Source organism: Sphaerodactylus townsendi, linkage group LG08, assembly GCF_021028975.2.
Source record: "Sphaerodactylus townsendi isolate TG3544 linkage group LG08, MPM_Stown_v2.3, whole genome shotgun sequence".
Classification (NCBI taxonomy): domain Eukaryota; kingdom Metazoa; phylum Chordata; class Lepidosauria; order Squamata; family Sphaerodactylidae; genus Sphaerodactylus; species Sphaerodactylus townsendi.
In genome coordinates this window covers 79,717,802-79,732,814 of record NC_059432.1, presented here as the reverse complement: position 1 = coordinate 79,732,814, position 15,013 = coordinate 79,717,802, and the positions used below count along the sequence as shown (strand labels likewise).

The following is a 15,013-nucleotide window of genomic DNA, read 5'->3' as shown; positions in this document are numbered from 1 at the left end:
CCTGTGCGCTAGACTGCCAATCAGTAAATTGTCCCACTTTGGGACAGGACGCACCATCTAGTTAGAATATGAGAGCTTTTTCGCCCTTGGGCCACATGTACTGGATGAGGACGTTTCCTCCACCCTCCATTCCTTTTTTTTTGCCACTATTGCAAGTAGATGTATTGGCAAGAGTTCCTTTCTGTGAAGTTTGAACTTTGTTAGATTTCTTACTTTGATCCCGCTGGGATCAGCTGTTCATTGAGGTCTTTGGTGAAGACACACATACCCTCCCTCCTACCCCACTGTGAGCTCTTGTATTATTTAACTTGAGGTTGAAGGTACATGTGGCGCAAGGGTGGGAAATCGGTACATATGGCGCAAGGGTGGGAAAACGCCTGCATTCTGACCAGATGGGAAGGGGGACTAGAAGAAGAGGAGGAGGAGGAGTTTGGATTTATACCCCACCTTTCTCTCCTGTAAGGAGACTCAAGGTGGCTTACAAACTCCTTTCCCTTTGTCTCCCCACAACAGATACCTTGTGAGGTAGGTGGGTCTGAGAGAGTTCCGAAGAACTGTGAACTGTCACCCAGCAGGAATGGAGGAGTGCGGAAATGCATCTGGTTCACCAGATAAGCCTCCGCCACTCAGTTGGAGGAGTGGGGAATTGAACCCAGTTCTCCAGATAAGAATCCACCTGCTCTTAACTACTACACCAGGGAGCTGGGAAGATCTACTGATTGGTGACATAAGCCCAAACCCCCAACACTGGCACACCAGTAGACAAAGGCCGGTAGGAAGCTGACTAAGGTCGGCTCCGACACCCTGGAACCTCCCTGGCTATGCTGGCACAGCTTTTTATGCTGGCAGGTCTGGGCATGAGCTGTGGCTTCTGGGTCAGATGCCATAGTGCTGCAAGGCGCATGGCCACCCAGGTAAGTTGCCTCTATGCTGACACATTTGCCAGTGGGCTGGAGACCCACACTGGCACAGGGGTATGCTAATTCCAGGGAGAGATTCACACTTCCCAGATTGGACTGCCCGATTCACCCAACAAACTAGTTTATTATTTTAGGAGTGAGCTTTGCCCCTCATATGCAGCTTAGCTATAACTCTCTTTTACCCTTTAAGCAAAAAGGACAAGGAAGATCCTATCATGTTGAGATTTTGTTCAGTGGACATTCTCCAGCTATAACACTGCTATTCCATGACAGGCTATTTAGATTAAAAGGGTCTGCTGTTTTCTGTGGCTTGTATCACGCTCTCCACGTGATTATCTGGCACTCTGAAATACTCTATAAAGGAGATGTCATATATATTTTTGTATTGAAAGCCATGTAGGCTGACATTTGACCTCTTTTTTACATTTTTTTGAATTAGCATGATTTTAATGCAATCCTCATATACCTCTCCAACAAATTAAAACCTGATGTTAGAAAAGCATGTTGAATATTTGCTTTTTTGAGATTGAATTAGTTGAAAAATTGGTTATAGTGCCCTCTTAAGGACAAATTGCATAACAACAACTTTTTGTCATTAACTAAAGAGTGCTGATAATTCCAAAAAGGATTAGATGAGATTTTACTAAAATATCAACAGTTTGCTTCTGTAGGAATAAAAAAATTAAAATAAAAAGATAAGAAGCTGTCTTGTGCCAAAGTTTACTATAAAAAGAATAATAAAGCTATGGAAATACCACTAGATGAAACAGAATGATTAAATGTACATGTAAGGATTAAAATTCATCAACAGAATGGTAATTATCTGAGGCACTATCAGCTTTGATAGGTTAATGAATGCGGACAATTGAAACACAATCCAGGAAAGTAAGAGTGGGATTATGGGAGGTAAACAGCTAGGGAAGAAAATCATAGATTGTAATCTTGATTTTAATTAGTCACTTTGAAGTTAAGATGCAGGGCAGTATAGAAATATAATAAATGTTAAGATCACTGGCATGCAGAAAGGGCAAACACAGCAACTTGATCGTGTAGTGACCCACAAAGGGAAGGGCTTCTGAGAGTCAGCTAAGGAATGGGGCTGTTTCTGAATTTATATTCTCCAACAATGTTGTCATTCTGGGAGGTAATAAAGATTATTTTCTGCTTTGGCATTTGGCTTGAAAGGAGTGATAGTTATATCAGCAAGGTTGAAATACCCACACAGAGACATATCCAGGATTGCAGGATAGCTGCAGGTGACTCTCTACAAGAACTCTCAAGTTGAGTGAATTTTGAATCAGAGTCCATTGTTATGGGCCCACAGAGAAGCTGCCTCATCTGACCTCCAGTGGAAATTTGGGGGCCCATAAAATTGGACCCCCTAACCTAATCTTCATCAAACTCAGGGGACTCTTCTAAGGAGAAGCACCAGCTGCTGGGATAATTTGGTCTCTCTACCTTGAAAAATGTCTTCCCCAGAGCCCCGCAAAGTTTTCCTATTAGCTAACATAGGAGCCATTTCCATGAACTTTTAAAGGGAATGGTTCCATGTTACCCTACAGCGACTCTTTCTGAAGCTTGTGGAGGGAGGTTGTTTTTAAGGTAGAGACACCAAATTTTCACTGTATAGCTGCAGGTACTTCTGCTTACGAGAACCCCCATGCTTGATAAAGATTGGGCTAGGGCAGTGGTGGCGAACCTATGGCACTCCAGACGTTCACGAACTACAATTCCCATCAGCCCCTGCCAGCATGGCTAATTGGCCATGCTGGCAGGGGCTGATGGGAATTGTAGTTCGTGAACATCTGGAGTGCCGTTGGTTCGCCACCACGGGGCTAGGGGATCTAATTTTGTTGAGGCCAAAATGGAGGAAAACTGGGTGCCTATAAATATGTCATCCTGTCCCAAATTTAACCAATCTTGGGGCTCTTGGGTGAAGGGGAACCTGCCTCTATGCTGGAAATTTCTTGTCTCTACTTCAAAAACCAGCTCCCCCAAGCCCTACAAAGATTCCCCAAAGGATGCAATATTAGTAAAATAATAATTCCTACCATTGCAAGAATGGGGGGGTGGGGGGTGTTAGCTTGATTCTCTGGTCCAAAATTGCTTGACTCCAGATAATGGACCGGGAAAAGCTGAATTTTTCTGGGTTGTTTTTGGCTTTACGCTTTATTGGCCGAAAACAAAGCTGACAAAGCCCAAACAGCTTTTTTCAGCTTTTTTGCGTTCAGCATGTTTGAATGCATGCCCCTAGTATAAATAAATGTGACTTAAACGGGGAAGAGCAGACAAAAGGTAAAAGTGGTGGATGGATGAGGAGAAAAGAAGATGGAAAGGAGAGAGGATACATGGGACACTGGGATGCAGGAAGAACAATGTGTGGTAACCACTTGGCTGAGTCCAGCAGTCAACACTATGTAATCAGGCCATAGTTTTTCCAGGTAGAGGGGGAGGGGAAAAGGAAGAAAAGGAAGATGGAGGAACAGATAAGGATAGGTCAGGGGTAGGGAACCTGCGGCTCTCCAGATGTTCAGGAACTACAATTCCCATCAGCCTCTGTCAGCATGGCCAATTGGCCATGCTGGTAGGGGCTGATGGGAATTGTAGTTCCTGAACATCTGGAGAGCCACAGGTTCCCTACCCCTGGGATAGGTACACTAGCAGATGAATTGAAGAGTAGGAACTGGGAGACCCGTGTTCGAAATCCCCATTCTACCCCGATGTTTACTGGATGACCTTGGGCCACTTATACACACTCAGCCTAACCTACCTCACAGGTTGCCACTGTGATACAATGGAGGACAGGTGAATGATGTAACATGCTTTGGGTCCCCATTGAGGAGAAAGGTAGGGTATAGCAAATAAATAATAATACAGATGAGGATAGGGGTCAGATAAAAGGTAGGTTGATCTGGGATGGAGAGAAGGAAGTAGGGAAAGGTGAGGATAGGATTGCCATGAGAAGGGAATAAGGAAATAATATGGGGAAGGGGATGAGGGGAGGGAATTAAGTGCCTCTCCCTCAAGTTTTTGTGTGTTCCCTGCCATACAACTGAGCCTGGTGGCCTGAACTGCATAATTGATCTATCATTTTCTCAAGGTTGCCATAGAAAATAAAAGAGGAAGAACTGCAAACAGGGAGGCAGATAAAGATAGGTTGGCTCCTGTGCAGGAAGGAGAGGAGAAAGCAGGAAAACCGGTGAAGCTATGAGTACTTTCAGGGAAGGGAATGTCTCAGCCCCAGTTTAACCCCTTTAGTTCTGTAATATGCTGCCTTTCCATTTGCGATAGCATCATGAAGGCCATACTTTTCTGAATCATCATATTTCATATACGATAACCACACTGCAGTCTAGTGTTAAAGTGTTGGACATTGAGGTTCAAATCTTCACTTGGGTATGAAGCTCACTGGGTCAACACTGGGTCAGTTACTCTCAGCCTTACCTGCAGGGCAAGAGGGGTTACTTAATGTACAGGGATAGTTTCTGATGGCCTGCTGCCTCAGCTGGTTGCTAGTAAGCAGAGCCAAGTCTCAATACCTTGCTTCCAACCCTTCAACATCAACAATTATCTGATCCTTGTCATCGCATGTTTTTCTCTATAATCACAGTGCAGATGGGACAAATTAATGATTCCACTGCCTGATGTGGTAGAGATTGGTGCACCTCAGATAATTTTACTGCTCCTGGTGAATCATGAGTGCATTTTGAATGGCTTCAGAGGGCCCACTTGACAATGTATTACTGGGTCAGAAACAGGAGCAAATAATTACAAAACAGGCCTTAATAGCTGCTTTACAATAACTTGCAATGCACCGGCAGGATACAAATAAATAAATTATTGTGATAGTATTGAACAGTTTGGTGTGAAATATCGTAGAGTTGCCTATTTTGGGTTGGACAGTTCCTACACTAGAGATTTGGGAGTGGAGCCTAGGCACAGCAAAGCTTGGGGAGGGGAAACTTCCCTATAATTACATAAAGCCCACTTTCCAAAGCATCTATTTTCTCCAGAAGAACTGAGGGATCAATTGTAATTCTGTGAGAGCTCCAGGCCCCACGTGGAGGTTGGCAACCCTAAATGGACTGCTTCCAAGGTTAAACGATTTTCATTTTATATGCCTGACCTCCAGTCTGCTTCTTTTCACACGGGGAATAAGGGAGAGTTTGCTAACTCACAGAAAGCACTCTCTTAGCTTTCATGTGTACCGATAAATATCAAGATTTTTTTACATTGGCCAATGGTCTCTGCATAAAAACCGGTGATGGCAAATTTCACCGGGTTTTTATAATTGAAAATTTAAGACAACAGCTCGAGTTTCACCAATGCTAATTTTTTTCTATAACACTCCAACAAGAGGTCTCTATTGCATCAATGAAACTAAGATGAAGTACTTATCCAACTAGGGCGCTCCTGCGGCTTACGGTAGCTGACAGCGGCAAAGGTTCAGCCCTCTACTTCCAGCCCAGCTCCTTCCGGAGGCGGCGCTATTCGTGCCATTACGGAAAATGGCCGCGCGCTGAGTTCTTCCGGCGGCTCCGCTGATCCGGCCTGCCGCCGGAGCCTGCCGCTTCTCTTCCGCCGCCCACCTCAGCCCTGCGCCATGGCGGCCGAGATCCACTCGCGGCCCCAGAGCAGCCGGCCCATCCTGCTGAGCAAGATCGAGGGGCACCAAGACGCGGTCAGCGCCGCGCTCATCATCCCCAAGGAGGACGGCATCATCACGGCCAGCGAGGACAGGTGACCCACCCCCGGGGAGTCGCGGGCACAGCTGGCGCACGAAGCCCGGAGGATGGGTACTCGGCGGGGACTTATTCTCCAGCCCTGATGCAAGGGGGTGGACGCAGGCGGCTCTTGGTTGCATTGGCCGGGGGGTGGGGGATGGAATTCCGCGCTCTTCAGAGGCAGGTCCGCGTCCTTCTGCTCCCTGGAAACTAGGCTCTGGCTGTGGACCAACGGCGCAGCTGTTTCCTCTCTGCATCCCTACAAAAGGACCTAAACCCCCTGGGACGGGAGGGAAGCCGGCAAGCTGGGTGAGGCACGCCCTCCTCCCCGTTGCCTTAGCCTGGTTGCTCCATAAAACCCAGAGCGGCGCAAGAAGTGCGCTGCAGGATGGGGCCAGTGGTCCATCTAGTCTACCATCTGCACGGTGGCCAACCGGTTGCCCAGAACAAACCGGGCACATCGGCCGAGACCCTCCTTTATTGTTGTTCAGAGGTTTACTGATGTTGTATGTGGAGATTCCTTTTAGTCCTTATGGTTAGTAGCTGCTGGTAGTTCTGTTCTCTGTGAATTTGCCTAATCCTCTTTTTAAAGCCATCCATGAGGATTAGAAGGGAGGGACACAGAGGTGGGATCTAACCAGTTATCACCACTTCTCTAGAAGTGGTTATTAATTTTTTTCTGAGTGCTGAGAAGGGGTTACTAAAGCAACCTCCCTGCCCAATAGGGACTGGAGGTGCGTGTGTGCGACGGCGCCACTGTGTGAATCCCACCACCATCGGAACCTGTTATTAAAATTTTTGGTGCAGATCTCTTATTAACCAGCAGTCTGAGTAGACGGCTGCTTTGCTTCTTGCCACACATATGCTGAGCCAGAAATGGTCTTCCTATTCCACAGTTACTCCTCCTTCCTCTCTTCTCTCTCCCCTCTCCCCACAAAGCAGGGGAGCATAGTGGTCCCTCAGTTAAAGTGTTCTGTCTTCCAAACGTGGAAAGGACATAAGAGGAGGATGACAGTTTTCCTGTCAGTAAAGGCTGTAAATAACTAGGGCTTATCTGCAGTCCTATACACTTCACTCAGTAGCAAGGCACTTTCTTTCTTCTAGCATAGAGAGTCTGGGCTGAACTGATGAAATAGGTGGTAACCTATTTGGAACTGTTCCCTCTGAGTCCTAGCTGGTGTGTGTGTGTCACATTTTCTTTCCACCCCAAGGTATTTACTGGGGAAATGTGGCATTTCACTGAGGGAAAAACATGTTGCAGATGTTTTGAATTATAACTTGTTCATTTCAAGGTCTTGGCTACTTAGAGAAGAGAGGAAAACCCATCCTCCTAATTTTGATAGACAGGTGGCCCTATCAATGAATAGGAAGCAAGAGAGAAACCAGTTTGTTCATCATAGCCATAACATTCAGAGCCTGCTGAACCTTGGACCAAACGCAGATAGACTTGTAGGCTGCCCAGTGCAATCTCTCTTCCTTATGCACATTCTGATCCTGGTGGAAAGATGGCTGCCTCCTTATGGGGAAGTGTGTGTACCTCAGCTTGCAAGGAATGTTGTATTTAAACTGGATTGATACAATTCCTTTGATAAAACAGTTTGACTTTCTGGTTTGCCTTGAGATACTGCAGGCTGACCCTGGAGACATGACTGGTGAATCTGTAGGGACTCATCTCCATAAAACCTAGATCTCTTATCTCCAACAGGAGTATGTTTTGACATTGGTTAGGGATGGGTTCTTCTGGGGAGGATCGTTTTGTGGTTCTCATTCAGTTTCTGTACAGACAACTTTTTTCACAGGATGACCTGTGAATTCTCTCTCAGTGATATGCATGGCTGAATTCCAGCTTACTATCAAATTCTTACTATCTTTTGGAATAGTGCTTTGCAGTAACCGCATACCACAGTTACAGGTTTAATGTTCTCAATGACTATCCAGCATATAACATTATTGTACCTTTGCCCTTATTGTGGTGGAGCAGAATTTATACAGGTGCAGATGCTTGCTGTCAAAGCATGGGAATCTGTAAAGAAACCGCCTCTCTAGGCCTTCTGTAAGTAATTGGATAATAAACTGTTTTACAGACCCAAAGGGTTAATTGTTTTTAGTTCATGAGAGCCCATGAGAATTACAGCATTGATTTCACTGGATTATGTTGGAGCTAAGAAAAGCGTGCTCATTTCCTCGAACTGGTTGAGCCATTGTCTTCCATCGCAGTATAAACAGTGACTCAAGGATGGATACAAGCAGAAAGTTTTACTCCAAAATATTGCTTGAACTGTAGGGAAGGGAAATTCCTCTTGTTGTTGCCAGAAAGCCAGGAACAGGAAGGTATGCAGCTGCAGGTCTCCTGACAGGCAGAGTGGACTTCCATAGAGAGTGTTGCCACACATGGTATTCCATATTCCAGCTGAGGCCTGGTATAGAACAATGGCTGGGACACAGTTTGTAGGCAGATTCCCAGTTGAAACCTTACCTCCCTTGTGAACTGATTACGAGTCTATTCTGTCAGAGTAGGGATAACTATGTGGTAGTGGAGATTTGATCTCAAATTTCTCCTGTGGCATTTGGTTAACTGTGTTCTTGTGCTCAGTGAGTAACAATATGTAAGTACTGTGTAAAGTATGAACTGGACTTTTTCAAAAAGTTTGAGGAAGTTGGAATGAAATATCTGTTTTGTGGTAACCTTGGTAATTGTTTCAATAATTTTATGTGCTGTCAATCTACATGTCAAAACCTGTTATACTCTCTTATCAAAAGTCAGAGTTGCATTTAAAGGTTGAACTTAATTCTAATCCTTTGGGTTCTGGGTGCAGGTTTGTCCTATGATTGCAGACTAAGCTGCTTAAGATTGTTCCCAGAATATGTGCATTATACCCTAGTTTTGTGCATTACCTAACAGTAGCATGGGGGCCAAATCCTTCAGTGAAATGAATTTTTTGCTAACACTGACAGCTCCCTACATAAGATAATAATTTACAGTTCAAGTCAGGATCTGCTACATAGCTGTACTTCTGTTTCATATAAAAAGTTTCCATTGAATGTCATATGAACTGTGTAGTAGTGAAGAATCTGGAAAATGACTATCAGGACAGACAGAATTCACTTCCTTCATGTGAGTTTGTAAGATAAACACATATTAACTTGCACACAATAAGATACTTGCTTGAATGATCGCAAGATTATAATTTTTAAGTGGTTCACAAGATGGAGTTTCTTATAAAGATTTACACAAACTATTCTCTCTCTCTGTCTCTCATGTTTACAGGACGATTCGAGTCTGGCTAAAGAGGGACAGTGGACAGTACTGGCCCAGCATTTACCACACCATGTCATGTAAGTACGTTTGCTTGCTGCTTTGCTTGCTGTTTGCTTTGCTTGCTGTTTGCTTGCTGCTTTATGACCCTTAAGGATAGAATTCTTTCCTCCCAAGGTGAATGAAGCCTTTGGTTCAAGTCCCTTTCATGCAGGTTCTTCAATCCACTTTTGCTTCTGAAAGTGAACAGCTGTTTTCATGACCCTTAAGGGTAGAATTCTTTCCTCCCAAAGTGAATGAGGCCTTAAGCCAGGTTTTCTAGAACCTATTTCGATCTATTTTTGTTGTACTTTATTCTTGGGGTGTGTGAAAACTTTCAAGGAAGCTGTTCACTTTGAGAATCCAAAACATGTTTAAAAAGCCCATATGAAAGCGACCTTAGTTAATTTTATACAATCTGATGCCGAAAGTAGCATGAGGAGGTGCCGCTGCCTTCACTTCATCTTGTGATGTATTATTGACTGAAAAGGTTCTGACCTTGAGATTCGCTTTGCATGTTTCCCTTATTTTGTTATATCTCTCCTCTGTCCTTCAAAAAAAAATCTGAGGCTGAAAAAAAGATGAACACTGCTTATTTCCTTGGTATAATATACAAAAATGACATGCTTTTAAAGAATGTTTTAATTTGTCAGGTGCATCTGAAGCTTGCATAGTAAAAATATTTACTGATCTTCATGCTGATCTTGTGTAGTCCCAGCTATTCGATAATTCCCAGAAAATCCTCGTGCGGCCTTTTTTTTCTCTTGTGCTCAGGAGATGTGCACCCATTGAAATTCTTCCTTTTTTCATACAGGAGCCCTTTCCTAACAACTTCTTCCATGCAGATTATTAAGAGAAAAACAGCAGTTCTGAACCCTTATGCTTTTAACTTTATCTGATGTAGATCACTATTATTTTTTTTAAAACCAAGTCACAGATAAGGACTAAGTTTTGAAAGGAAAACTTTTCCTTGCCTCTATATTGTCCCATTGAGTAGGTACTTAAAGATTGCAGTATTCCCTATTGCTGTTGATTAGATTCAAATGTTCGTCTAAATTCTTCTTTTTCTCCTTTTATGACCCCTGTGATCTTACTTTTGAGAATCTTGTTTGGGTCTTTTTGGCCTGATGGTTCTGTAGACCTATTTTAAGGGTCTGTGTGCAATTCACAAAATTTATCATGTGATAATACTGTCAGCATCTTTTGTTTGTTTTTTCCCAATCTGTGAAGCAAGACAGCAAGTTGGCAAAGTGACCCTGACTTTCTGTGGGAGATATTTCTGTGGGAGTTTTGTCACCCAAACAGAAACTATTTGGGCTTCTTCTGGCAGGAAATATAGGCATATTGTCTGTATTGCCCAGTTTCATGATGAAGCATTGCTTCTGTAGAGATCCTGTACTGAACTGAAGTGTTTTCTTCTCTAGTATGTCATGAAAAATTTAGTGAACACAATGACAGCCTTTGTGTTGCCACTGTTGTTCTCATTCTTAATCTAGTGGGAAAAGAAAAAAATGCTTACTGACTGTAGAATTGTATTTTCCTTACCAGATTCTTTTGAAATATTCCTTATGTGGGTCAACTTAAATTTTTCAGTCATCTCTAGTAAATGTTGTTGATCTGAACTAAGGGAGCCATTTGACTGGTAGGAAAAGCCTAATTTACCGGTACTCCTAGACCTCTATCAGTTTAATCTGCACAAAATGAGCAAGCAAAGTTTTCATGGCACAGAGATCAGCATGATGGCATACTGATATTTGAAAACTTGACAAGCATATTCTCAGAGTAGATGGTAAGAAAGTGAAGGTGTCTAGGCTTCTACAGAATCCATTCAACTTTTTTTCAGAAGTTGCATAGAGAAATAAGAATCTCAGGTGGTCTCAACAGTGGCTCACCTTGCTACTGGTTTGGTAGACCAAAAAGACTCAGTACAGAACCAACCTATGTAATGCTTACACTGAGATAATTTATCTTTTGGGGCAGCTCCCTGTTCCACGATGGCATATCATCATGACAGCAGACGGATATTTGTAGGCCAAGATAATGGAGCCATTATGGTGAGTCTGTTGCCTTTTAAAAAAATGTTGTTTTTAAAATTTCTGCTGAGGGCCTAGTATTATGCTAACCATCATTCAAATGCTTCCATGTTTAACCAGACATTTTGGGAACATTTTTGTTCATACCATGTTATAAAGCACTTCTTGTGTGTGTGTTGAGAGAATTGGTGAACATATCTTGCTCTGACCTAGCCATGGTTATCCATGCAATGGTCACCTTCAGACTAGACTACTGTCACTCACCCTATAAAGGACTACCCTTGAGGCTGTTCCAGAAACTTCAACTGGTACAGAATGCATTTGCATTGGTCCTTGCTGGGACACCATGGCGAGCACATATCCAACCAGTGCTCTGCCTGTTACCCTGGCTTCAGGTGAAATAGCAGACCAGGTTCAAGGTTTTGATATTAGCTTGTAAAGCCCTACATTGTCTGGGACCATCTTATCTGTGAGACCATCTTTCCTGATACCCCCCTCCCCCCCCTCCCCCGAGCATCAGTGAGCAACAACTTACTGGTGATCTCTGTCCCGAAAAGTGTCTGGCTATCCTCACTATTGACTTTGACTCTGGCCTGGTGGAACGCTCTCTCAAATGAGACCCAGGCCTGTGAAATTTGCTTCAGTTTCACCAGTCCTGTAAGATGAAGATGTTCCGCCAGGCCCATAGCTGAGGACAGTGATGGTATCCATTTTAGCTGGCCTCCCTCCCTCCCATCCTCTCCCTCCCTTCATCCTTTTTGTTTATTCTCCCCTTGAATGGGTTTGCCACCTATGATGTGATGTAATTTTATTGTAGTTAAACTATCTGTTATGAGCTGCTCTGACCCTGTGTGGATGAGGGAGAACAGGATATAAAACCGACACACGCTCTGGCATCCGAGAGAGAGAATGTTATAAACCATTTTGTGGCTAACTAACATGACCTTTAACTGGGATTATTTTCCATTAACCTAATTAAATCTCTGAGGGGTGAGGCAATAGCAATGGAGGCGGTGCCCGCTATACAGGGGAAACTCCAAAAGTGGGTTAGTCCAGAATCTCTTTACCTGACACATAGCTTTCAGTATTTTTGTGCAGTGAAACATTCAGTCTGAGCTGTCATCTACCATCTGAAATGATGTAGCCCAGATGCAGGTTTACTAAGGCATCTTTTGTTAAAACGGGCATCCATTTTTAGGAGCACTGAAAGGAGACAGGAAAACTGATTTGGGAATCTGACCTTGAGACAGTGGTGGATTCAAAAAATTTAACAACCGGTTCCAGTGATAAGATTCAAATAATTTAACAACTGGTTGTTTATAAGCACCATTTTAACAACTGGTTCTGCTGAAGTGGTGCGAACCTGCTGAATCCCACTACTGCCTTGAGGTGAGCTAATCTGACAACTGATTAACAATGATCCCATTCTGTCAGGCTGACGGAAAAGTTGGGTCTGGATGGAGAATATGGTAGAATTTGGATTTGTGTAAAGTAGACAGACATTTCTGTTGGAATGCAGGCCCATAGCAGGAGGGCTGTTTTCTAAAATGCCCTGCCAGATGTGTCTTGGTTTCATCAACAGTCCAGACTAAGATGGAGACCTATTCGTGGATTTGAATACTGAGAAGGATTTGCGTGACACATGCTTTCCCCTTCCCTGAAGGCTCAGCAACTTGGGTCTGGATAACAGTACAGCCTTGAGAAGACACACCTCAACCTTACCAAAAACATGCAAATGCCTCACATCCTGAGTCTATCAGTGAACCAAGTAGATCACTTGAATCCTTTCCCCCATACATCTTGTCCAACTATTAATATACTTTCAACCTTCTGGAATTTCTTGGTTTCAGCATTCTAGGTCACTTGTCCCAATACCATCAATGTAGCCCAAACCTAATCAGGAGTTGGGTACTCCCAGGTTTTATCCCAATCAAGCCTTTCCCCATTACATTGTTCCTGCCTGGGAACAGAACTCTTCTTTGTTTACAGAAAGTAGTCCCTCTTATGATTGCCAGAGAGTTAACATTTGCCTATGGCAACTCGCCTTTGGATCTTGTTCCACCCTTGGACCTTGCTCTATTGTGCCTGATGTCTTCCCTCAAACAGCACTGATACTGGATCTCACTTGCCCAGACATCTTCTAGATCAGTAAATATTGCCTTCACCTTAATGCCCTCTCATATTCCTATCCACCTTTTATCTCACTCTACATCCTAGGTCCCTTGAAACACTGTGTGTTTGTTTTTGCATAATTGTGTGTGCATTTTTATTATTTTTGGTTCTTCAATAAATTGTGGACCTTCTTAATTTGTGTGGATTTCTAAGAGGAACAACTCTGTAAAACAACTCTGTAGATCCCCGCCCAGCCCCTCGCATTGCAAGGTCTGTTCCCCACTAATTCTACAAACCAAAAGGGAACAGACCAGACTAATTCAGGTAGCATTTCCAGTTGTCAGGAGGGTCTATACTAAGAACATATTTGCAAGTTTAAGGAACTTTGGTGAGTTCTGCGTTCTGGTGCTCTTGAAAACTCAAAACTGTATCATAGTGAAGATTTACTTTCCAACCCGGTGTAAGGACTGGGAAGTGATGGGACTGTACCCTTTTGTTTGCTTTTGAGCCTTTCAAGAGTTTCATCCTTGACTGCAGTGTAACCAGTTTTGGGATATGTTCAGTGTGCGTGCTTGACACCTATCAATTTGATGATAATTGATGTGCAAACTCATTCATGCCGCTGTAATGTGCTTCTTATCTACCCCTCTGAGGGGAAGTCCTCCTATGGATTAAAAACTGGTTGAGGAACAGGAAACAAAGGGTGGGTATAAATGGGAAGTTCTCACAATGGAGAGATGTAGGGAGTGGTGTCCCCCAAGGATCCGTTTTGGGACCAGTGCTCTTTAACTTATTCATAAATGACCTGGAAGTAGGGGTGGGTAGTGTGGTGGCCAAGTTTGCAGATGATACCAAATTATGTAGGGTGGTAAGAACCACAAAGGATTGCGAAGAGCTCCAAGCGGACCTTGATAAATTAGGTGAGTGGGCTAAGAAATGGCAAATGCAGTTCAATGTAGCGAAATGTAAAGTGATGCACGTAGGGGCAAAAAATCCAAACTTCACATACACGCTACAGGGGTCAGTGCTATCAGTCACAGACCAGGAAAGGGATTTGGGCTTCTTAGTTGATAGTTCCATGGGAATGTCAACTAAATGCATGGCAGTGGTGAAAAAGGCAAACTCTATGCTGGGGATAATTAGGAAAGGAATTGAGAATAAAACTGCAAAGATTGTCATGCCCTTATATAAGTTATCGCGGTGCGATCGCTATATTTGAGTACTGTGTTCAGTTCTGGTCGCCACATCTCAAAAAGGATATCGAAGAGATAGAAAAAGTGCAGAGAAGGGCAACGAGGATGATTGAAGGATTGGAGCACCTTCCTTATGAGGAGAGGCTGCAGCGTTTAGACTCTTTAGTTTGGAGAGGAGACGTCTGAGGGGGGATATGATTGAAGTCTATAAAAATTATGCATGGGGTAGAAAATGTTGACAGAGAGAAATTTTTCTCTCTTTCTCACAATACTAGAACCAGGGGGCATTCATTGAAAATGCTGGGGGGAAGAATTAGGACTAATAAAAGGAAACACTTCTTCACGTTAACGCAGGGATTGGTGTTTGGAATATGCTGCCACAGGAGGTGGTGATGGCCACTAACCTGGATAGCTTTAAAAAGGGCTTGGACAGATTTATGGAGGAGAAGTCAATCTATGGCTACCAATCTTGATCCTCCTTGATCTCAGATTGCTAATGCCTTAGCAGACCAGGTGCTCAGGAGCAGCAGCAGCAGAAGGCCATTGCTTTCATATCCTGCATGTGAGCTCCCATAGGCACCTGGTGGGCCACTGCGAGTAGCAGAATGCTGGACTAGATGGACTCTGGTCTGATCCAGCAGGCTAGTTCTTATGTTCTTATGTTCTCTGTCCAGAATATTTGCAAAGTAACCCTTTGTGTCTTATCAGGCATTTCTTGCCAATCAAAAATGAATAT

At 43.6% G+C, this 15,013-nt stretch overlaps 1 protein-coding gene across 1 annotated transcript in view; it reads left to right on the top strand.

Annotated features, from left to right (window-relative positions):
* Positions 1–5,399: 5,399 nt before the first annotated feature.
* The window catches only part of WDFY1 (WD repeat and FYVE domain containing 1), a 32,186-nt gene continuing 22,572 nt past the window's right edge, over positions 5,400–15,013 (top strand). The window contains exons 1-3 of the mRNA XM_048506111.1: positions 5,400–5,660; positions 8,913–8,980; positions 10,920–10,993. Coding sequence (XP_048362068.1) covers positions 5,524–5,660; positions 8,913–8,980; positions 10,920–10,993 — 279 coding nt within the window. The 5' untranslated portion in view covers positions 5,400–5,523. The remainder of the gene's footprint in view (positions 5,661–8,912; positions 8,981–10,919; positions 10,994–15,013) is intronic.